Raw genomic sequence first — 24,679 nt, forward strand, 5'->3', positions numbered from 1 at the left:
GATACTGATGCTTTCAAATTAGAGGTAATGATGAGGTCGCTCTTTTCGTTTAAGAATTGAGTAGCTTTCCATTGTGCCAAACCCATCTGTTATGTCTAAGCTAAGTTGAATATCTCATCTTTGCATGTTGTTGAAAAGCCAGATATTGGAGTAAAAATGGATTAGGTGAATTCCTCACCATCTCTGGAAGTTTAAACAGTTTCATTGATGGTAACTTAGTCATACAATCCTAGCATAGGATGAGTAGAAAAAAATCTCCATTTTTGTTTGGATAAACTGCAGAGTTTATAAAGCAGAGACAATTACCATCGATATACATGAAAGTCAGATTTTAAACTGGGTTTTAGAACAAGCTTTATTTCTCACTTACTCATTATTTTGTATAAGGAAGATACATGTGAAAGGTAAATTGCATACAATTAACAATGAAATATTTTTTTCTTCTTTTTAGGTCACTATAAACAAATTCCACCAGACAAAATGCTGAAATAGGAGTTACAGAAACATTGGATTTGCTGTATGAAATACAAGCAGTTAATTTTTGCAACTTGGGGAGAAAGCCCAAATTGACAGATTAATGTGTAAATCACTGCGTTATTGCTTTAGTCATTGTCTCTATTTAGCAATGACAAGACTGGAAGAAGTAAACAGAGAAGTAAACATGCATTCTTCAGTGCGTTATCTTGGCTATTTAGCTAGAATCAATTTACTGGTTGCTATATGCTTAGGTCTTTATGTAAGATGGGAAAAAACAGCAAATTCCTTAATTTTGGTAATTTTTATTCTTGGTCTTTTTGTTCTTGGAATTGCCAGCATACTCTATTATTATTTTTCAATGGAAATAGCAAGTTTAAGTCTCTCCAATCTTTGGTTTGGATTCTTGCTTGGCCTCCTGTGTTTTCTTGATAATTCATCCTTTAAAAATGATGTGAAAGAAGAATCAACCAAATATTTGCTTCTAACTTCCATCGTATTAAGGATACTGTGCTCTTTGGTGGAGAGAATTTCTGGTTATGTCCGTCATCGACCCACCTTACTAACCACAGTTGAATTTCTGGAACTTGTTGGATTTGCCATTGCCAGCACAACTATGTTAGTGGAAAAGTCTCTCAGTGTCATTTTACTTGTTGTAGCTTTGGCCATGTTGATTATTGACCTGAGAATGAAGTCTTTTCTAGCTATTCCAAACTTAGTTATTTTTGCAGTCTTGCTGTTTTTCTCCTCATTGGAAACTCCCAAAAATCCAGTTGCTTTTGCATGTTTTTTTATCTGCCTGATAACTGATCCTTTCCTTGACATTTATTTTAGTGGACTTTCAGTGACTGAAAGGTGGAAACCCTATTTGTACCGTGGAAGAATTTGCAGAAGACTTTCAGTTGTTTTCACTGGGATGATTGAGCTTACGTTTTTCATTCTTTCAGCATTTAAACTTAGAGACACTCATCTCTGGTATTTTGTAATACCAGGCTTTTCCATTTTTGGAATTTTCTGGATGATTTGCCATATTATTTTTCTTTTAACTCTTTGGGGATTCCATACCAAATTAAATGACTGCCATAAAGTATATACCCACAGGGTAGATAACAATAGCCTTGATAGAATCATGGCATCCAAAGGGATGCGCCATTTTTGCTTAATTTCAGAACAGTTAGTTTTTTTCAGTCTTATTGCAACAGCAATTTTGGGAGCAGTTTCCTGGCAGGTAAGTTTATAGTTTGTTTATTATGTCAATGCCTATTATATGTGATTAAATGCTTGCTTTTAGTTGAATTATTAGAATTGAAAGGTCAGGTTCCTGATTTCAGAAGTAGATGGCGGGGACAGGGCACTTATTTAGTTTTGTTCCTAGAATTGAAGTACTGAATGAATATTGACAGGATAGTTTCATTTGCTTTCTAGCAAGAGGTACCAAAATATTAGGAATACTCATCATGTGGTATGCTTCCTACCTTCTGATTGTACATTAATGAAACACTCATGGATTAAAGATCCTTGGAATATTAACATTTGAAGGGTGCTTAGAGATTGTTCTTTAATTTTTTCACTATACATATGAGGAAACTGAAAGCCAGAAAACATATCCAGAGTCACTGGTACTATCCAGAACTAGGTTACCTAGCTTCTGTATAGTCCATTGGTCTCCTCACTACATTTCTTTTATATAGCCATTTCCCTAAAGGTTTCATATAAAAAGTGGTTAGATACATAATATATCAGATTCTTAATTACAGATTAGAGCCTCTCCTAAGAAAGAAAAAATTAGTTTTACAATACATTTGCTACCCACTATATATATATTTTTTTAATTGATTAATTTATTTTATTGGCTGTGTTGGGTCTTCATTGCTGCATACGGACTTTCTCTAGTTGCGGTGAGCGGGGGCTACTCTTCATTGTGGTGCGTGGGCTTCTCATTGCGGTGGCCTTGTTGTGGAGCATGGGCTCTAGGCGCGTGGGCTTCAGTAGTTGCGGCACATGGGCTCAATAGTTGTGGCTCACGGGCTCTACAGTGCAGGCTCAATAGTTGTGGTGCACGGGCTTAGTTGCTTTGCAGCATGTGGTATCTTCCTGGGGCAGGGCTCGAACCCGTGTTCCCTGCATTAGCAGGCGGATTCTTACCCACTGCACCACCTAGGAAGTCCCTATATATATATTTTTAAGTCTTTTTTAGACAAAGACATTCAAACCGTATGGTTGGAGTTTATATCTGTATTTTATATCAGTCTTACAGTCTCTAAACATTTATTGACTGTACTTTATATCAGATACTGTACTGGTGCTGAAGATCTTGAGATGAATAAAAAATGTCTCCATCATGAAAGAAGGCACAATCTCTAATGGGAGGTAGAAGAGGCAGGCATGTAAACCAACAATTATTATTATGACAAATACTATAATTTGGGTACATCAGGTTGGGATTTAGGGAAAAAATGAAGGTGAATTTTGCTTGGTGCAGTTCTCTGCTTTGCACCAGTTAGTTGCAACAGAGTGATTTGTAGATGTAAGGGTTTGAAGAGGAGATGTGGAGACTTGCCTGAGCATGGTGCATTTAGTCATTGTGGGCTAGGGCATGGAGCCTGTGTGGGAGTAAACCAGATTTAAAAAAAACCATAACGGGTGTTGCCTAAGGATATCTTATTCTGTTTGCCAGTGCTAGGGACTATCAGAACTATGATGATAGCTGAGAACTCTACCAAGAGTTCTCCTTCCTCTTCCTCTCTTCTTTCCTTCTAGTTAGCTCCTTTCCCAGCCCAACTTTTTTTTTTCAATGTTAGTATTTATTATCTATTTACTTGCTTGTTTAGCTGTTTTGGATCTTTGCATGTGGGCTTTTTCTTGTTTTAGTGAGCGGGGGCTACTCTTCATTGCAGTGTGCAGACTTCTCATTGTGGTGTCTTCTCTTGTTGTGGAGCATGTGCTCTAGGTGCGCAGGCTTCTGTAGTTGTGGCACGTGGGCTTCAGCTGTGGCTCGAGGGCTCTAGAGTGCAGGCTCAGTAGTTGTGGTGCACAGGCTTAGTTGCTCCACAACATGTGGAATCTTCCTGGACCAGGGATCGAACCTGTGTCCCCTGCATTGACAGACAGATTCTTAACCATTGCACTACCAGGGAAGTCCCCAGCCTGACTTTTTTTTATTTCCAGATCAGCCTCACTCATGCTTGACACCTTTCCAGATCATCACATCCTGTTAGCCAAATATTTTGTAAGTCACCAAATCCTTGTTTTCTCATACAAGTGGTCTTAAACATGGTATGTGTACTACTGTAGGTACACAGAAGCTTTCCAATGAGTATGTCAGCAAAGATGATTTTAAGACAATCAGTTTCCAGATTCTCAGCTTCCATTCTACTCTTTCTTAAAATTTATCTACTTGAGAATGCCCCTCAGTGTAGCTGTGGAGTGGTATCTTATTGTGGTTTTAATTTGCATGTCTCTAATGACTAATGATGTTGAACATCTTTTAATGTGTGTATTAGTCATTCACTTACCTTTGCTGAAGTATCCATTCAGATCTTTTTTTGATCTAAATTGGGTTATTTGTCTTCTTATGATTGAATTTTAAGGGTTCTTTTCATATTCTGAATATAAGCCTTTTATCAAATATATGATTTGGAAATGCTTTATTCCTAGGGTGTGGCTTATCTTTTTTTTTAATGATAGCTTTTCAAGAGTGCCAGTTTTTAACTTTATGAAGTCTAGTTTATCAGCTTTTTCTTTTATGGACTGTGCTTTTAGGACATCTAAGAAATTCATTGCTCAGGCCTAGGTCACAAAGATTTTTCTCCTATAGTTTTCTTAAAGTAGTTTAGGTATATGATCCATTTGGAGTTAATTTGTTTTATGATATGAGATAAGATTTTTTTTTTAATATGGCTTTCTAATTGTTCAAGCACTATTTGTTGAAAAGACTATCCTTTCCCTTGCTAAATTGCCTTAGCAACTTTGTCCAAAATCAGTTTCTGCGCTCTTATTTTTGTTCCATTGATCTGCATATCTATCCTTAAAACAGTACTGTGCTGTCTCACAAGATATTTTCTGATTTCCCTTGAAATTTCTCCTTTGACCTCTGTTAAAGTTAAAAATGTGTTGTGTGATATTGTAATATTTGGGGGATTTACAACATTTTTCTATTATTGATTTCTAATTTAATTCTGGGTGATTGGAGAACATAGTTTATGATTTTCATCTTTTATTAAGACTTGTTTTGTAGCCTGGTACGTGTTGTATTCTGAAGAATACATCATGTTTACTTAAAAAGAATAAGTTGCTGTTGTTGATTACAAGTGTTCTATAAATATCAGCTAGGTTAAGTTGGTTGGTGGTGGTGTTCATGTATCTATAACACTGCTGATTTTCTGTTTAATTCTGAGAGAGTGATATTGACAGTCTCCATTAAAATTAACTAAATTGTGTATTTCTCATTTCAGTTCTGTCATTTTCTTGCCTTATGTATTTTGGGGCTCTGTTCCTAGGTATATATACATCTTTAATTATACCTTCTTAATGTATTGATCTTTTTATGATAAACAGCATAGTTGAATGGTTACAACAAGGACCTAATGGCGTGGCTTGCAAAATGTAACATTAACTATCTAGCTCTTTACAGAGTTTGTCAACTCATGTTTTAGGCTAGTGCTCCACAAACTTTAATATACATAGGAATCACGTGGGGATCTTGTTAAAATTCTAAAGACTGGAATTAAGAAATTTGCAGGGAGAGCCTGAAACTCTGCATTCCTTTTATCTTTTTAATATTTATTTATTTTTGGCCATGTTGGGTCTTCTTTGCTGCATGTGGGCTTTCTCTAGTTGTGCTGAGCGGGGCCTACTCTTCATTGCGGTGTGTGGGCTTCTCATTGCAGTGGCTTCTCTTGTTGTGGAGCACGGGCTCTAGGCACTCAGGCTTCAGTAGTTGTAGCTCACTGACGCTAGAGCACAGGCTCAGTAGTTGTGGCGCACGGGCTTAGTTGCTCCACAGCATGTGGAATCTTACCGGACCAGGGCTCGAATCCACATCCCCTGCATTGGCAGGTGGATTCTTTACCATTGCTCCACGAAGGAAGTCCCTATTTGTTTGTTTGCTTATTTATTTTTTTGGCTGCTTTGGGTCTTAGTTGCGGCACACAGGATCTGCATTGTGGTGTGCAGGTTTCTCTCTAGTTGTGCACTGGCTCAGTAGTTGTGTGTAGGCTCTCTAGTTGCGGTATGCAGGCTCTAGTGTGGGCTCTAGAGAGCGTGGGCTCAGTAGTTGCAGCACATGGGCTTAGTTCCCCTGCGGTATGTGGGATCTTAGTTCTCTGACCAGGGATCAGACCTGCGTGCCCTGCATTGGAAGGCGGATTCTCAACCACTGGACCACCAGAGAAGTCCCTGAAACTCTGCATTTCCAAAAATCTTAAAAGTGATGCAGAAAATCCTAGTCAGAAGTACACCCATTTAGTGGCAAGGTATTAATTTAGCTATTCAAGGCTAATGTGTATCTGTCAGAGTTTTATATGCATTAGTTGCTGTCTGATAACTGCTGCCTGTGGTGTAGGCATTGTGTCTTTGATGCAGTTAACTTTTTGTTTTTTTTTTAATGAAGTATAGTTGATTTACAGTGTTCTGTTAGTTTCAGGTGTACAGCAAAGTGATTCAGTTTATATATATCTATAGTATATTCTTTTTCAAATTATTTTCCCATATAGGTTATTACAAAATATTCTTTTCCCTGCTGTTCTATACAGTAGGTCCTTGTTGTTTATTTTATATATAGTAGTATGTATGTTACTCCCAAATTCCTAATTTATCCCTCCCCCCCCCCCCCCCCGCCTTTCCCCTTTGGTAACCATAATTTGTTTTCTGTGTCTGTGAGTCTGGTTCTGTTTTGTAAATAAGTTCATTTGTATAACTTTTTTAGATTCCACATATAAGTGATATCATATGATATTTGTCTTTCTCTGATTTATTTCACTTAGTATGATAATCTCTAGGTCCATCCATGTTGCTGCAAATGGCATTATTTCATTCTTTTTTATGACTGAGTAGCATTCCATTGTATATATGTACCACATCTTCTTTATCCACTCATTTGTCAGTGGACATTTAGGTTTCTTCCATGTCTTAGCTATTGTAAATAGTGCTGCAGTGAACATTGGGGTGCATGTATCTTAGCGAATTATGGTTTTCTCTGGATATATCCCCAGGAGTGGGATTGCTGGACCATATCGTAGCTCTGTTTTCAGTTTTTTAAGACCATCATCAAAAACTCTACAAGTAATAAATTCCATTGAGGGTATGGAGAAAAGGGAACCCTCCTACACTGTTGGTGAGAATCTGAATTGGTATGATCACTGTGGAGAACAGTATGATGCAATTAACTTTTTAAAACTTAATTTTTTTTTCTTTTTAGATATTTTATTTATTTGGCTGCACTGGCTCTTAGTTGCAGCATGCGGGATCTTCATTTCCATGTGTGGGATCTAGTTTCCTGACCAGGGATCGAATCCAGGCCCCTGCATTGGGAGCGTGGAATCTTAACTGGTGGACCACCAGGGAAGTCTCTAACCTTAATTTTAACTAATCTGTGCTCTGCCCAGTGTTCCATGAGATCACCTCAAATTATTTCAGTTAGATTTTTCTTGAACTATTTTTGGTTAACATTCCCAGATGATATTGATACTGATTAGCTTTTTAATAATATAATCTAAACCCATTTTTCACATTTCTCTGAGAGTAATACTAAAGTGTGAAACTGATTTTCTGCTCTGTCCCATTAAAATATCCTTCAGTGCATGGGTTTCCACTGGAAAACTGATTGGGTGGGGGCAGACCCAGTGTATCAGGAATGGGAAGCTAAATGAGAAACTAAAGTCTTTTGAGTAGATCAGTTAGTCAGCCATAGGTAGGATCAATGAAAGCAGAGGTAGTCTGAGATATAGAAGACTAGCTAGGAGCAAGAGATAAGGACCTGGACTAAGGTGACAGGGAAAAATTGCTGTGCTAAGGATATGACTGATAGAAGTATCAAGGGAAAAACAGATCTTGTTGACAAGTAAAATTTAAAGAGAATTTGAAATAAATTGATGAAATATACAGATGAAGAGTGTTCTAACATGGTATTTAAATAATCTAAACATAAAAAGATGTTGAGAGACTGAAGAAAGTGGATGGGAATGGAGGATGATGGATTTCATTGAGTTAATGACCTAGTGGGCATTTGTTATTAACAAAACATTTTAGAGTAGGTTTATTTTTTAAAGTATTATTTTTAGGCAGTCAAAGGTACTCTCATTTTACTACCAACAAAGTAAAACCAGACAGACATAAACATGAGACTAATCTTGCCTCATGGAGCACAATTGTGGCTTAGACCTTATTTCTTAAATAGGCTTAGCCACTTTTTCTTATTTTAAGCTTTTTTGCATGTCAGTGGTTTGGGGTTTTTTTTTTTTTTTAGTTTTACATAACTTAATAACAATTTTTTACTAAGGAAAAATTTGCATACAGGAATATTCACCCTTTTTAGTGTACAATTCTGTGATTTTGACAAATGCTTATAGTTGTATGACCACTGCAATCAAAATATAGAGCAGTTTCATCACCCCCCAAAATTCCCTTCTGCCCCTTTGTAGTCAGTCCCTCTTTCACACCCCTCTCCCCCACCCCCCACCCGTACTTGGTAACTAAACTGTTTTCTGTCCCTAAACACTTTTGTAAAGTGTCATATACAAGAAATCATACAGAATATAGCTGTTTGAGTCTGGCTTTGTTCACTTAGCATACTTCATATGAGATTCATCTATGTTGTTGTGTTATGTCAGTTTATTCCTTCATACTGCCAAGCAGTATTCCATTATGTGAATGTCTCACAGTTTGTTCATTACTTAGTTGAGGGACATTGAAATTAGTTATTGATGATTATAAATAAAGCTGCTGTAAACATTCATAGACAGGGTTTTGTGTTAACATAGGTTTTATTTTACCTGATGTGGGATTGTTGCTGTGGGTTGTATGGTAAACATATGAGCCATGTTTAACTTTATAAGAAACTGCCAAACTGTTTTCCAGAGTGGCTGTACCATTTTGCATTCTCACCCATAATGTATGGGAGTTATCTCTTTGTTTTGTTTTTTAACCACTCTGATAGGTAGTTGTGACTCGTGGTTTTTATTTTCTATTTCTCTGGTAGCTAATGATGTTAGGTATCTTTTCGTGTGATTACTTGTCATGAAAATTTCAGATCTCTTGGTGATTTTTAAAATTGAGTTGTTTGTTTTCTTAATGTTGTGTTGAGATATAAGTCCTTTATTAGATATATGACTTGTAAATATTTGCTCCCAGTGTTTGGCCTGTCTTTTTGCTTATTTTTGAAGAGCAGAAGTTCTTAATTTTGCTATCGTCTAATTTACCCATTTTTTTCTTTTATGAATTATCTTTTGATGTCATACCTAAGAAGGTTTTGACCTCATTTGAGAAGAATCTCTGGCTAACCCCACATGGATAGCTTTGTTTTTTGTTAGTTTTACTGAATTTAAGAACATTTTCAGGATGAGTCAGGAGTATCATTCCAAGTCATTTACATTAAAAAGCTGGAATTTTACCATTAACTCTGTTGTGTTTTTTTTTTTTTCCATAATCTCGTTCCAGTTTTAAAATGTAACATTACAGCTGTTTTCATGCAGTTTGTATTATATTCATTGAATGTGCTATTTGCTTTCCTTTTTTATACTTTTTTCCTTAAATAAGTCAATAAGAAGTACTGGAACTTTAAAACTTTAAGAACGTTAGAAAAGCTACTTTGCAGTTAGTTGCAGAACTAAGCAAAGTTTTGGAAGTTGCCTGTTGTTTCTTAAATGTGGGTTTCTCACAGTGAAAAGCATAGTATCTCCATTTACATATTCTATGTAACATACATTTATATATCATGTTTCTTAGACTTATGTGTATAATATTTCCTAAACCTGGCTTACTTAATGTGACTCATACAAAAATATTTCTAAACAAACAGTATTCATATCTCTTATGTAAAAGCCAGCTTTTTAGAAAAATGAAATTCTAACATTGAATAAATAGATTTTGTTCCTATTAGCTGAGAAATTTTTAGGATATGAAAATATTGAATATTTTGACCATGACTTGAAAGCCCAGATGAATAGAGAATAACTAGTAACTACTTTTATGAAAAGGATATTACTTACAATTGTTTATTGGTCTCCTATTATGTTAAGCTTATGTCTGCTTTGAAATTTGAACCATGTCTTATAGTTTGATAGTGAGCTTGGGGTGATTTGTAGAAGCAAAGGAAGAAAAGTATCTATACTTACTGCTTTTGGTCAAGTTGATCCTGTTTGTTACAGGGATTTGTTTAAAATGTAAGGTGTACTCCAAAGTCACAAATGACTTCTAGGTTGAAGCTATAGAATAAAGGGTTGTAGGCCTGTAAAATGGAAGCTTTCTGAATGTGGTAAGTGGATAAAACATCCTAAATTTATTTTGGCTCCCCCTGGACATATATGCCATCTGTTAAGATTGAACATTTTTGTGTTGCCAAACTGTTCACTTTTATCCGTGTGTGTGTGTTTAATTTAATGTAATTTAATTTTTATTGAAGTATAGTTGATTTACAGTGTTGTGCCAGTCTGTGCTGTACAGCAAAGTGACTCTGTTAAACACATATGGACATTCTTTTTTTTTTTAATACTCTTTTCCATTATGGTTTATCACAGGATATTGAATATAGTTCCCTGTGCTATACAGTAGGATGTTGTTGTTTATCCATCCTATATATAATAGTTTACATCTGCTAATCCCAAACTCCCAGTCCTTCCCTCCCCCACCTCCCTTCTCCTTGGCAACTACAAGTCTGTTCTTTATGTCTGTGAGTCTGTTTCTGTTTTCTAAATAGGTTCATTTGTGCCATATTTTATATTTCACATATAAGTGATATCATATGGTATTTGTCTTTCTCTTTCTAACTTCTCGTAGTATGATAATCTCTAGTTGCATCTTTGTTGCCGTAAATGGCATTATTTCGTTCTTTTTTATGGCTAACTAGTATTCCATTGTATATATATAGCACATCTTCTTTATCCATTCATATGTCGATGGACGTTTAGGTAGTTTCTGTGTTTTGGTTATTGTGAATAGTGCTGCTATGAACATAGGGGTGCATGTATCTTTTTGAATTATATTTTTGTCTGGGTATATACCCAGGAGTGGGATTGCTGAATCATATGGTAATTCTATTTTTAGTTTTCTGAGGAACTTCCTACTGTTTTCCATAGTGGCTGTACCAACTTACATTCCCACCAACAGTATAGGAGGGTTCCCTTTTCTCCACACTCTCTCCAGCATTTGTTATTTGTAGACTTTTTAATGATGGCCATTCTGACCAGTGTGAGGTGGTACCTCATTGTAATTTCGATTTGCATTTCTCTAATAATTAGTGATGTAGAGCATCTTTTCATGTGCCTACTGGCCATCGATATGACTTCTTTGGGGAAATGTCTAGTAAGGTCTTTTGCCCACTTTTTTTTTTTTTTTTAAGCTCTTTATTGGAATATATTTGCTTTACACTCTTGTACCAGTTTTTGAGGTACACCAAAGTGAAGCAGCTGTATTTATACATATATCCCCATATCCCCTCCCTCCCGTGACTCCCTCCCACCTTCCCTGTCATGGCCCTGTAAAGCATCACCCATCATCGAGTTGATCTCCCTTTGTTATACAGCAAGTTCCCACTAGCTATCTATTTTACATTTGGTAGTGTATCTATGTCTCTGCTACTCTCTCACCTCATCCCAGCTTCCCATTCTCCCCCACGCCAGCCCCATGTCCTCAGGTCCATTCTCTACACCTGCATCTCCACTCTTGCCCTGTCACTGGGTTTATCAGTACCATTTCTTCAGATTCCATATATATGAGTTAGCATACGGTACTTGTTTTTCTCTTTCTGGCTTACTTCACTCTGTATGACAGACTCTAGGTCTATCCACCTCATTACACATAGTTACATTTCATTCCTTTTTATGGCTGAGTAATATTCCATTGTGTATATGCGCCACATCTTCTTTATCCATTCATCTGTTGTTGGGCATTTAGGTTGTTTCCATGTCCTGGCTATTGTAAATAGTGCTGCAATGAACGTTATGGTACATGTTTCTTTTTGGATTATGGTTTTCTCTGGGTATATGCCTAGTAGTGGGATTACTGGGTCATATGGTATTTCCATTTTTAGTTTTTTAAGGAACCTCCAAACTGTTTTCCATAGTGGCTGTACCAACTTACATTCCCACCAACAGTGCAGGAGAGTTCCCTTTTCTCCACACCCTCTCCAACATTTATTGTTTCTAGATGTTTTGATGATGGCCATTCTGACTGGTGTGAGGTGATACCTCATTGTGGCTTTGACTTACATTTCTTGAATGATTAGTGATGTTGAGCATCTTGTCATGTGTTTTTTGGCCATCTGTATGTATTCTTTGCAGAAATGCCTATTTAGGTCTTCTGCCCATTTGTGGATTGGGTTATTTGCTTTTTTGGTATTAAGCTGCATGAGCTGCTTGTATATTTTGGAGATTAATTGTTTGTCCGTTGTTTTCTTGGCAAGTATTTTCTCCCTTTCTGAGGGTTGTCTTCTTGTCTTGTTTATGGTTTCTTTCACTGTGCAAAAGCTTTTAAGTTTCATTAGGTCCCATTTGTTTATTCTTGATTTTATTTCCATGATTCTAGAAGGTGGATCAAAAAGGATCTTGCTGTGATGTACATCATAGAGTGTTCTGCCTATGTTTTCTTCTAGGAGTTTTATAGTGTCTGGCCTTACATGTAGGTCTTTAATCCATTTGGAGTTTATTTTTGTATATGGTGTTAGGAAGTGTTCTAATTTCTTTTTTTCACATGTAGCTGTCCAGTTTTCCCAGCACCACTTATTGAAGAGGCTGTCTTTTTTCCATTGTATATTCTTGCCTCCTTTGTCAAAGATAAGCTGCACATATGTGCTTGGGTTTACCTCTGAGTTCTCTGTTCTGTTCCATTGATGTACCTTTCTGTTTTTTGTGCCAGTACCATACTGTCTTGATTACTGTGGCCTTGTAGTATAATTTGAAGTCAGGAAGTCTAATTCCACCAACTTCATCTTTCCTTCTCAGGATTGCTTTGGCTATTCGGGGTCTTTTGTGTTTCCATACAAATTGTAAGATTTCTTGTTCTAGTTCTGTGGAAAATGCCATTGGTAATTTGATAGGGATTGCGTTGAATCTGTAAATTGCTTTGGGTAAGATAGTCATTTTCACAATATTGATTCTTCCAATCCAAGAACATTGTATGTCTCTCTATCTGTTTGTATCGTGTTTGATTTCTCTCATCAGTGTCTTCTAGTTTTCTGCATATTGGTCTTTTGCCTCCTTAGGCAGGTTTATTCCTAGGTATTTTATTCTTTTTGTTACCATGGTAAATGGGAGAGTTTCCTTAATTTCTCTTTCTGCTCTTTCATTGTTAGTGTATAAGAATGCAAGATGTTTCTGTGTGTTAATTTTGTATCCTGCTACTTTACTAAATTCATCAATTAGTGCTAGCAGTTTTCTGATAGCATCTTTAGGGTTTTCTATGTATAATATTATGTCATCTGCAGAGTGACAGTTTTACTTCTTTTCCAATTTGGATTCCTTTTATTTCATTTTCTTCTCTTATTGTTGTGGTTAAAACTTCCAAAACTATGTTGAATAATAATGGTGAGAGTGGACACCCTTGTCTTGTTCCTGTTCTTGGAATGCTTTCAGTTTTTCACCATTTTGAACGATGTTGGCTGTTGGTTTGTCATATATGGCTTTTATTATGTTGAGGTAATTTCCTTCTGTGCCCATTTTCTGGAGAGTTTTTATCATAAGTGAATGTTGAATTTTGTCAAAAGCATTTTCTGCATCTATTGAGATGATCATATGGTTTTTATCCTTCAGTTTGTTAATATGATGTATCACATTGATTGATTTGCGTATATTGAAGAATCCTTGCATCCCAGGGATAAACCCCATTAGATCATGGTGTATCATCTTTTTAATGTGCTGTTGTATTCTGTTAGCTAGTATTTTGTTGAGGATTTTTGCATCTATATTCAGCAGTGATATTGGCCTGTAATTTTCTTTTTTTGTGCCATCTGTGCCTGGTTTTGGTATCAGGGTGATGGTGGCCTCATAGAATAAGTTTGAGAGTGTTCCTCCTTCTGCTATGTATTGGAAGAGTTTGAGAAGGATAGGTGTTAGCTCTTTTCTAAATGTTTGATAGACTTCGCCTGTGAAGCCATCTGGCCCTGGGCTTTCATTTGTTGGGAGATTTTTAATCACAGTCTCAATTTCCGTACTTGTGATTGGTCTGTTCATAGTTTCTATTTCTTCCTGGTTCAGTGTTGGAAGATTGTACTTTTCTAAGAATGTATCCATTTCTTCCAGGTTATCCAATTTACTGGAATCTAGTTGCTTGTAGTAGTCTCTCATGATCTTTTGTATTTCTGTGGTGTCTGTTGTTACTTCTCCTTTTTCATTTCTAATTCTGTTGATTTGCATCTTCTTGCTTTTTTTCCTGATAAGTTTGGCTAATGGTTTATCAATTTTGTTTAGCTTCTCAAAGAACCAGCTTTTAGTTTTATTGATCTTTGCTATTGTTTCCTTCCTTTCTTTTTCATTTATCTCTGCTCTGATCTTTATGATTTCTTTCCTTCTGCTCACTTTGGGGTTTTTTTGTTCTTCTCTGATTGTTTTAGGTGTAAGTTTAGGTTGTTTAGTCGATATTTTTCTTGTTTCTTGTGGTAGGACTGTATTGCTATAAACTTCCCTCTTAGAACTGCTTTTGCTGCATCCCATAGATTTGGGGTTGTTGTGTTTTCATTGTCGTTTGTTTCTAGGTATTTTTTGATTTCCTTTTTGATTTCTTTAGTGATTCCTTGGTTGTTTAATAGCGTATTGTTTAGTCTCCATGTGGTTGTATATTTTGCAGTTTTTTTCCTGTAATTGATATCTAGTCTCATGGCATTGTGGTCAGAGAAAATGCTTGACACGATCTCAGTTTTTTTGAATTTACGGAGGCTTGATTTGTGACCCAAGATGTGATCTATGCTGGAGAAATTTCCATGTGCACTTGAGAAGAAAGTGTATCCTGTAGTTTTTGGATGGAATGTCCTATAAACATCAGTTAAGTCGAGATGGTCTAATGTGTCATTTAAAGCTTGTGTGTCCTTATTTTTCTGTTTGGATGATCTGTCCATTGTTGTAAGTGAGGTGTTAAAGTCTCCTACTATTATTGTTTTACTGTCGATTTCCCCTTTTATGGCTGTTAGCATTTGCCTTATGTATTGAGGTGCTCCTGTGTTGGGTGCATAGATATTTACAATTGTTATATCTTCTTCTTGGATTGATCCCTTGATCATTATGTAGTGTCCTTCCTTGTCTCTTGTAATAGTCTTTAAAGTCTAATGTGTCTGATATGAGTATTGATACTCCAGCTTTCCTTTGACTTCCATTTGCATGGAATATCTTTTTCCATCCCCTTACTTTCCGTCTGTATGTGTCCCTTGGTCTGAAGTGGGTTTCTTGTAGACAGCATATGTAAGGGTCTTGTTTTTGTATCCATCCAACCAGTCTGTGTCTTTTGGTTGGAGCATTTAATCCATTTACATTTAAGGTGATTATTGACATGTATGTTCCTATTACCATTTTCTTAATTGTTTTGGGTTTGTTTTTTTAGGTCTTTTCCTTGTGTTTTGTGCTTAGAAAAGTTCTTTTAGCACTTGTTGTAAGGCTGGTTTGGTGGTGCTGAATTCTCTGAACTTTTGCTTGTCTGGAAAGCTTTTGATTTCTCCATCAAATCTGAATGAGATTCTTGCTGGGTAGAGTATTCTTGGTTGTAGATTTTTCTCTTTAAGGACTTTCAGTATATCCTGCCACTCCCTGCCGGCCTGCAGAGTTTCTGCAGAAAGATCATCTGTTATCCTTATGGGTTTTCCCTTATATGTTAATTGTTGCTTTTCTCTTGCTGCTTTTAATATTTTTTCTTTGTGCTTAATTTTCGTTAGTTTAATATGTGCCTTGGTGTATTTCTCCTTGGGTTTATTCTTTATGGGACTCTGCACTTCTTGGACTTGATTAATTATTTCCTTTCCCATGCTGGGGAAGTTTTCCACTATAACCTCTTCAAATATTTTCTCAGACCCTTTCTTTTTTTTTCTTCTTCTTCTGGGATGCCTGTGATTTGAATGTTGGTGTGCTTAATGTTGTCACCAAGGTCTCTGAGACTGTCTTCTATTCTTTTCATTCTTTTTTTCTTTTTCCTGCTCTGTGGCAGTTATTTCCCCCATTCTATCTTCCAGCTCACTTACTTGTTCTTCTGCCTCAGTTATTCTACTTTTTATAGCATCTAGAGTATTTTTAATTCTGGTTATTTTGTTATCTTTTACTGTTTGTTTGCTCTTTAGTTCCTCTGAGTCCTTATTAACTGTATCTTGTATTTTCTCTCTTTTGTGTCAAGATTTTGGATCATCTTAATATCATTACTCTGAATTCTTTTTCAGGCATTTTTCCTGTTTCCTCTTCATTTATTTGGTCTTGTATATTTTTACCTTGTTCCTTCATCTGTGACGTATTTTTTTGTCATCTCATTTTCCCCCCACTTTGGATGGGCGGGACTGTGTTCCTCTCCTACTGGGTGAGCTTTCAAGCACTGAAGTTTGTAGGCTGTTGAGTATAGCTGGGTCTTGGTGTTGAGGTGAGAACCTCTGGGAGACCTCACTCTGAAGAATATTCCCTGGGAACTGGGTTTCCCTGTTAGTCCAATGTTTTGGACACAGAACTCCCACCTCACGAGCTCAGGTCTGACCCTGGGCTTGTGAATCAAGATCCCATAAGCTGTGTGGAGCATGAAGATGAAAAAAATTTAAAAAAAAAAAGAAAAAAAAGTAGGAGAACAGCAGAACAATAGCAAGATAAAAAAAAATACGGTAATAGGAAACTAACAGATGTGTTAGAAAAAATTTTTTAAAAAATGGAGCAATAACTGGAAGGTAAAACCACTGCAGTAGCCTAAGTGAGGAGGTGGGAAGAAAAAAAAAGAAAAAGAAAAGAGAAAAAAAAGCCAGAAAATGCCTTGGCTGTGGGGGTGGGGCTTATACAAGGGTGGGGATTGGGGGGAAAGTTAGGCAATGGGCAGAGCCTACACTTAGAAAAGGCCCTGGGGGTGGTGGGGAATGGGGCTTAGGTCCAATGAGGCAGAGGGGCCCAGGAATGCCTTTGGTCCTGGGAGCAAAGGACCAGGTCAAGGTACCCAGTGGGCTCCCTGGGCCCGAGTTGGTGGAAGAAATGCTAGGCACCCCCCTCAGTCCTCCAGTCTCGGTGGGTCCCTCCCCCTTGGGTTCTCTTCTTCCTCACCCCCTCTATCCTATTCCCCTAGGAACTTCACAGCTTCAGGGGACACTGGAAGGCAGGAGACCAGACTCTGATGCCCAACAGGCTTCCCAGGGCCAACTGGGCTAGGATAACGCCTGCAGCACTTCCCCATATCTCCTAGTCTCATAGGGTCCCTGTCTGCCTCTCTTTCTCTCCCCCGCCCCCCACTCTCCTAGGTCCCAAGCAGCTGGAGGGTGCCCTGGAGTGTGAAAGACCAGGTCCTTGAGCCTAGCAGGCTTCCCAAAGCTAGTGGCAGGGGAAATACCTTCTCTGCCTCCCTTGATCCTCCAGTCCCAGAAGGCCCCCTCCCCTGCCCACCTCTCCTCTTCTCCCCTGCTTTCCTTCTATACCCCCAGGACCAGTGAGACCTAGAGGGGCCCCTGGAGGACTGAAGACCAGGCCTGGGGGCCCAACAGACCTCCTGGTGCCAAATAGGCAGGGAGATTTCCTGCAGTGTCTCCCCTGATCCTCTGGTCCTGCAAGGTCCCGCCCACTGCTGTCTGCCTCTCTTCCTCTTCTCCTCTCCTCCCTCCCTCCCATGCCTGTACGACCCACTCAGCCGGAGAGACTGAGGGACCAGACTTGAGAGCCCAGCAGGCCCACCAGGCCCAAGTGGGCAGGGGAAAGGTCCCCCACACCTCCCCTGGTCTTCTGTTCCTGGAACGTCCCACCACCAGTCTGCTTCTCTTCCTCTTCCCCTGCCATGCTCCAGTGTCCCTGGGACCAGCGCATCTGGGACCGGACCCTGGAGAGTTGGAGACCAGGCCTGGGAATCCATCAGGTTTCCTGGGCCAGTGGGCAGTGGAAATGCCTTCTGCCCCTCCCCTGATCCCCTCATCCCAGAGGGTCCCTCCCCGCTTCTGCCTCTCTTCTTTTCCCCCCACCGCTTCCCTCCTGTACTTCTAGGACCAACGGCCGGGAGGAGCCTTGGAAGGTGAGGACCTGCCCAGAAGAAATACCTGCCAGCACCTCCCCTATTCTGACCTGGAGAGATCCTTTCCCACCCCCACTGTATGCCTCTCTCCCTCCCCTCCCCCCCACACCCCCAGGACCCTCGTGCCAGAGAGGGGCCTGGAGAGTGAAGGACTAGGCCCGGGAGCCCAGTCGGCCTCCCTGGCCAAGAGGGCAGGTGAAATGCCCTTTCGCCTCCCTGTCTCCCAGTCTCAAAGCCCCCACCCCCTCCTGTCTGCCTCTCCACCTCCATGCCCCTCCTCCCTCCTTCCCACACGCTCAAGACCCAGGCATCCCAGAGGGGACCCTGGAGGGTGGAGGACCCTGCTCGGAGCCCAGCAGGCCCCCAAGCCAGAGAGCTTAGCAGGCCTCCTGGGTGGGAGAAACCCAGTTGTGGTTTCCCCAATCTCCCCAGCCCCCAATGGTCCCTCCAGGCAGGAACCTCCCCCCTCATCCAGCCAACCCCCAGGGACACCGGTCCCGTCCAGCTTCCCCTTCCCAGCCCCCCTGACTTCCCCCAGGTCCTACCCAGTTGCTCTGGGGTTCCCGCGGTCTGCTTGGGCCTCAGGTCCGCCGCCAACCTCCAGCAACTGTTCTGTATGTGGGGAGATGCAATCTCTGCGTCTTCCCATGCTGCCATCCTGACTCTGCCCCTCCCCACTTTTTGATTGGGTTGTTTGTTTTGTTGTTGTTGAGTTGTATGAGCTGTTTGTGTATTTTGGAGATTAAGCCCTTGTTGCATCATTTGCAAATATTTTCTCCCATTCCCTAGGTTGTCTTTTGGGTTTTTTTATTTGTTTGTTTTTATGGTTTCCTTTGCTGTGCAAAAACTTGTAAGTTTGGTTAGGTCCGATTTGTTTAGTTTTGTTTTTATTTCTATTGCCCTGGGAGGCTGACCTAAGAAAACATTGGTACAATTTATGTCAGAGAATGTTTTGCTGTGCTCACTTCTAGGAGTTTTATGCTGTTGTGTCTTATGTTTAAATCTTTAAACAATTTTGAGTTTATTTTTGTGGATGGTGTACGGCTGTCCAACTTTCCCAGCTGTCCAACTTACCCAGCACCACTTGCTGAAGAGACTGTCTTTTTCCCATTGTATATTCTTGCCTTCTTTGTCAAAGATTAATTGACCATAGGTGTGTGGGTTTATTTCTGGGCTCTCTATTCTGTTAGATTGATTCGTATGTCTGTTTTTGTACAATTACCACACTCTTTTGATTACTAGTTTTGTAGTATTGTCTGAAGTCTGAGAGAGTTATACCTCCTGCTTTGGTTTGTTTTTGTTTTTGTTTTGTTTTGTTTTTTCCCCTCAGGATTGCTTTTGCAATTCTGGGTCTTTTATGGTTCCATATAAATTTTCGATTATTTGTTCTAGTCCTGTGAAAAATATCATGGGTAATTTGATAAGGATTGCAATAAATCTGCAGATTGCTTTGGATAGTATTGCCATTTTTACAATATTAATTCTTCCAATACAACAGCAAGGAATAGCTTTCCATTTCTTTGAATCCTCTTTTATTTCCTTTATTAATGTTTTATACTTCTCAGTGTGTAAGTCTTTCACCTTCTTGGTCAGATTTATTCTTAGGTATTTTATTTTATTTTTGGTGCAATTTTAAAAGGTAATTTTTTTTTATATTCCTTTTCTGATATTTCATTGTTAGTGTAAAGAAATGCAACTGATTTTTTAATGTTAATCTTGTATTGTGCTACTTTGCTGAATTCATTTATTAGATTTAGTAGTTTCTGTGTCGAGTCCTTAGAGTTTTCTATATATACTATCATGTCATCTATATATAGTGACAGTTTTACCTTTTCCCTTCCAATTTGGATATCTTTTATTTATTTTTCTTGTCTGATTGCTGTGGCTAGAACTTCCAATGAATAGAAGTGGTGAGAGTGGGCATCCTTGTCTTGTTCCAGATTTTAGCAAGAATGCTTTCAGCTTTTTACTGTTGAGTATTATATTATATTGGCTGTGGATTTGTCATAAGGGGCTTTTAGTGTGCTGAGATTTGTTCCCTCTATTTCCACTTTGGTAAGAGTTTTTATCATGAATGAATGTTGAATTTTGTCAAATGCTTTTTCTGCATCTAGTGAGGTGATCATGTGGTTTTTGTCTTTTATCACTGCAGCGTGTTACATTGATTTGCAAATGTTGAACCAACCTTGTGAGCCTGGGATGAATCCCACTTGGTTATGGTGTATGATCTTTTTTAGGTGTTGTTGGATTTGGTTTGCTAATATTTTGTTGAGAATTTTTGCATCTGTATTCATCAAAGATATTGGCCTGTAATTTCTTTTGGTGGTGTCTTTGTCTGGTTTTGGTATCAGGGTGATGGTGGCTTCATAGAATGTCTTTGAGAGCATTCCCTCCTCTTCTGTCTTTTGGAAGAGTTTGAGAAGAGTTAGTATAAGTTCTTTGCATGTTTAGTAGATTGCCCTGTGAATCCATCTGGTCCTGCACTTTTATTTGTAGGGAATTTTTTTTATTACAGATTCTATTTCAATTCTAGTTATTGGTCTGTTCAAATCATCTATTTCTTCTTGATTCAATTTTGGTGGGCTGTATGTTTCTAGAAAATTGTCCATTTCTTCAAGGTTGTCAAATTTGTTGGTATATAATTGTTCATAGTATTCTCTTATGGTTTTTTGTATTTCTGCAATATCAGTTGAGATTTCTCCTTTTTCATTTCTTGTTTTCTTTGTTTGGGTTCTCTCTCTTTTCTTTGTGAGCCTGGCCAGAGATTTGTCAATTTTGTTTACCCTTACAAAGAACCAGATCTTGGTTTTGTTGATTTTTTTTCTATTTTTTTAATCTCTATTTTATTTATTTCCTACCTGATCTTTATTATTTCCTTCTCCTGCTGAATTTAGGTTTTGTTTGTTCTTCTTTTTCTAATTCTTTTAGGTGGTAGGTTATGTTGTTTACTTGAGATGTTTCTTGTTTTTTTAGTGAAGGCCTGTATCACTGTGAACCTCCCTCTAAGAATTGCTTTTGCTGCATCCCATAGATTTTGTGTGGTTGTGTTCTCATTGTCGTTTGTCTCAAGGTGGGTTTTGGGGGTTTTGTTTTTGTTTTTTTGACCGTGTTGGGTCTTTGTTGCTGCACGTTGGCTTTCTCTAGTTCTAGTGAGCAGGGGCTACTCTTTGTTACAGTGCATGGGCTTCTTCATGTGGTGGCTCTCTTATTGCAGAACACAGGTTCTAGGCACGCAGGCTTCAGTAGTTGCAGTGCATGGACTCAGTACTTGTGGCGCACAGGCTTAATTGCTTCACAGCATGTGGGATCTTCCTGAACCAGGGATTGAACCCGTGTCCCCTGCATTGGCAGGCAGGTTCTTAACCACTATGCCACCAGGGAAGTCCTGTCTCAAGGTACTTTTAAATTTCCTTTTTGATTTCCTTGTTGACCCATTGGTTTTCTAGTAGCATGTTGTTTAGTCTCCATGTAGTCATTTTTTTCTCATTTCTTTTCCTGTGGTTGATTTCTGGTTTCATGCCATTGTGGTCAGAGAAGATGCTTCAGATAATTTCTGTACTCTTAAATTTTTTGAGATTAGTTTTGTGCCCTAGTATGTGGTCAGTCCTAGAGAATGTTCTGTGTGTGCTTGAAAAGAATGTGTATTCTGGTTTTTTTGAATGTAATGTCCTAAAAATATCAAGTCTCTTCTGTTGTATCATTTTGGGTCTCTGTTCCCTTATTGAGTCAGTGTCTGGAAGATCTGTCCATTGATGTGAGTAGGGTGTTAAAGTCTCTTACTGTAATTGTATTGTCATTGATTTCTCCCTTTGTGACTGTTAGTTTTATGTATTTGGGTACTCCTGTATTAGGTGCATGTAAGTTGATGAGTGTAATTTCTTCTTATATTGATCCTTTTATCATTATATAGTGTCCTTCTTTATCTTTCTCTATACGCTTTACTTTAAAGTCTGTTCTGTCTGATGTGAGTATTGCAACTCCTGCTTTCTTGTCATTTCCGTTTGCCTGAAATATCTTTTTCCATCCCCTCACTTTCAATCTGTCTGTGTCCTTTGCCCTAAGGTGGGTCTCTTGTAGGCAGCATATTGTAGTCTCTTGTTTTTTTATCCAGTCTGCTACTCTGTCTTTTTTTTGTTGTTAGAAATTTATTTATTTATTTATTTTTATTTATTGGCTGCGTTGGGTCTTTGTTGCTGCACATGGGCTTTCTCTAGTTGCTGCGAGCAGGGGCTACTCTTCATTGTGGTGCACAGGCTCTTCATTGTAGTGGTTTCTCTTGTTGTGGAGCACGGGCCCTAGGCGCGTGGGCTTCAGTAGTTGCGGCACATGGACTCAGTAGTTGTGGCTCACGGGCTCTAGAGCACAGGCTCAGTAGTTGTGGTGCACAGGCTTAGTTGCTCTGTGGCATGTGGAATCTTCCCAGGGCAGGGCTCGAACCCATGTCCCCTGCATTGGCAGGCAGATTCTTTACCACTGCACCACCTAGGAAGTCCCACTCTATGTCTTTTGATTGCAGCAATCAGTCCATTGACATTGAAAGTAATTATTGATTCATGTGTATTTATTTCCATTTCAACTTTGTTTTCCAGTTGATTCTTTGTTTCCTCTTTGTTCTTTTTTGTTTGTTTTTTGTTTTTCTTCTTGTGGTTTGATGATTTCCTTTTATCTTATGCTTGTGTTCTCTTTTTGGTTTTTGTAAATGTCTTGTATGTTTTTGACCTGTGGTTGCCCTGTTTTCCTGTTTTTCAAGTACGTTAAACCCTTTCTATATCTGTTTGCTTTATACTGATAGTCAATATATGGCCTTTATTATTATGTTGAGGTAAATTTCCTCTATGCCCACCTTCTGGAGAGTTTTTATCATAAATGAGTGTTGAATATTATCAAGAGCTTTTTCTGCATCTATTGAGATGATCATGTGGCTTTTATTCTTCAATTTGTTGATATGGTGTATCACACTGATTGATTTGTGAATGTTGAAAAATCTTTGCATCCCTGGGATAAATCCCACTTGATCATGGTGTATGATGCTGCTAATGTATTGTTGGATTCATTTTACTAGTATTTTGTTGAGTATTTTTTTCGTCTGTGTTCATCAGTGATATTGGCCTGTAATTTTCTTTTTTTTTTTTTTTTTTTGTCATATCTTTGTCTGGTTTTGGTATCAAGGTATGGTGACCTCATAGAATGAGCTTGAGAGTGTTCCTTCCTCTGCAGTTTTTTGGAAGAGTTTCAGAAGGATAGGTATTAACTCTTCTCTAAATGTTTGATAGGGGCTTCCCTGGTAGCACAGTGGTTAAGAATCCACCTGCCAGTGCAGGGGACATGGGTTCAATCCCTGGGCCGGGAAGATCCCACATGCCTTGGAGCAACTAAACCTGTACACCACAACTACTGAGCTTGTACTCTAGAGCCCATGAGCCACAGTATTGAGCCCACCAGCCACAACTACTGAAGGCTTTGCACCTAGAGCCCATGCTCCGCAACAAGAGAAGCCACCGCACTGAGAAGCCTGCTCACTGCAATGAAGAGTAGCCCCCATTCGCTGCAACTAGAGAAAGCCCATGCACAGCAACGAAGACTCAACACAGCCAATCAATAAATAAATATATAAATAAATTTTTAAAAAATGTTTGCTGGAATTCACCTGTGAAGCCATCTGGTCTGGACTTTTGTTAGTTGGAAGTTTTTTAATCACTGTTTCAATTTCAGTACTTGTGATTGGTCTGTTTATATTTTCTATTTCTTCCTGGTTCAGTCTTGGAAGGTTGTACCTTTCTAAGAATTTGTCCATTTCTCTTAGGGTGTCCATTTTATTGACATATAGTTGTTTTGGTAGTGTCTTGTGATCCTTTGTGTTTCTTTGGTGTCAGTTGTAACTTTTCCTTTTTCATTTCTAATTTTATTGATTTGAGCCCTCTCCCTTTTTTTCTTGATGAGTCTGGCTGAAAATTTATCAGCTTTATTGTTGCAAAGAACCAGCTTTTTGTCTCATCAATCTTTTCTATTATCTTCTTTATCTCTGTTTCATTTATTCTGCTCTGATCTTTGATTTCTTCTACTAACTTTGGGTTTTGTTCTTCTTGCTCTGGTTGCTTTTGGTGTAAGTTTAAGTTGTTTAAGATTTATCTTGTTTCCTGAGGTAAGATTATATTGCTACAAACTTCCCTCTTAAAACTGCTTTTGCTGCATCCCATAGGTTCTGGATCACCATGCTTTCGTTTTCATTTGTCTCTAGGTAATTTTTTATTCTTTTTCTTTCTTCAGTGATCCATTGGTTGTTTAGTAGCACATTGTTTAGCCTCCACATGTTTGTGTTTTTTACCTTTTTCTTGTAGATTTTTTTAAGATACACTTTATTTTTTGGCTTCATTGAGTCTTCATTGCTGCACATGGCTTTCTCTAGTTGTGGTGAACAGGGGCTACTCTTAATTGCAGTGCACAGGCTTCTCATTGCAGTGGCTCCTCTTGTTGTGGAGCATGGGCTTTAGGTGTGTGGGCTTCAGTAGTTGCAGCATGCAGGCTCAGTAGTTGTGGCACACAGGCCCTAGGGCACACGGGCTTCGGTAGTTGCAGTGCATGATCTCAGTAGTTCTGGCACATGAGCTCTAAGGCACAGGCTCAGTAGTTGTGGTGCATGGGCTTAGTTGCTCTACAGCATGTGTGATCTTCCAGGACCGGGGATCAAACCCGCGTCCCCTGCATTGGCAAGCAGATTCTTAACCACTGCCACTACCAGGGAAGTCCCTTGTAGTTGATTTTTAATCTCATAGTGTTGTGCTTGGGAAAGATGCTTGATAGGATTTCAGTTTTCTTACATTTACCAAGGCTTGCT

The 24,679-nt window shown here is 38.7% G+C and overlaps 1 protein-coding gene across 3 annotated transcripts in view; it reads left to right on the plus strand.

Moving 5' to 3' along the window:
* The window catches only part of TMEM168 (transmembrane protein 168), a 49,859-nt gene that overhangs the window by 4,558 nt on the left and 20,622 nt on the right, over nt 1–24,679 (plus strand). For 2 of the 3 annotated variants that reach the window (XM_057731574.1, XM_057731573.1), the window contains one exon: nt 452–1,702. In XM_057731574.1, the coding sequence (XP_057587557.1) occupies nt 578–1,702 (1,125 nt within the window). In that variant the 5' untranslated portion in view covers nt 452–577. The remainder of the gene's footprint in view (nt 1–451; nt 1,703–24,679) is intronic. The other variant, XM_057731575.1, reaches the window with a different exon arrangement.

The sequence above is a fragment of the Hippopotamus amphibius genome, chromosome 4 (genome assembly GCF_030028045.1).
Source record: "Hippopotamus amphibius kiboko isolate mHipAmp2 chromosome 4, mHipAmp2.hap2, whole genome shotgun sequence".
NCBI classification, from domain to species: Eukaryota; Metazoa; Chordata; class Mammalia; order Artiodactyla; family Hippopotamidae; genus Hippopotamus; species Hippopotamus amphibius.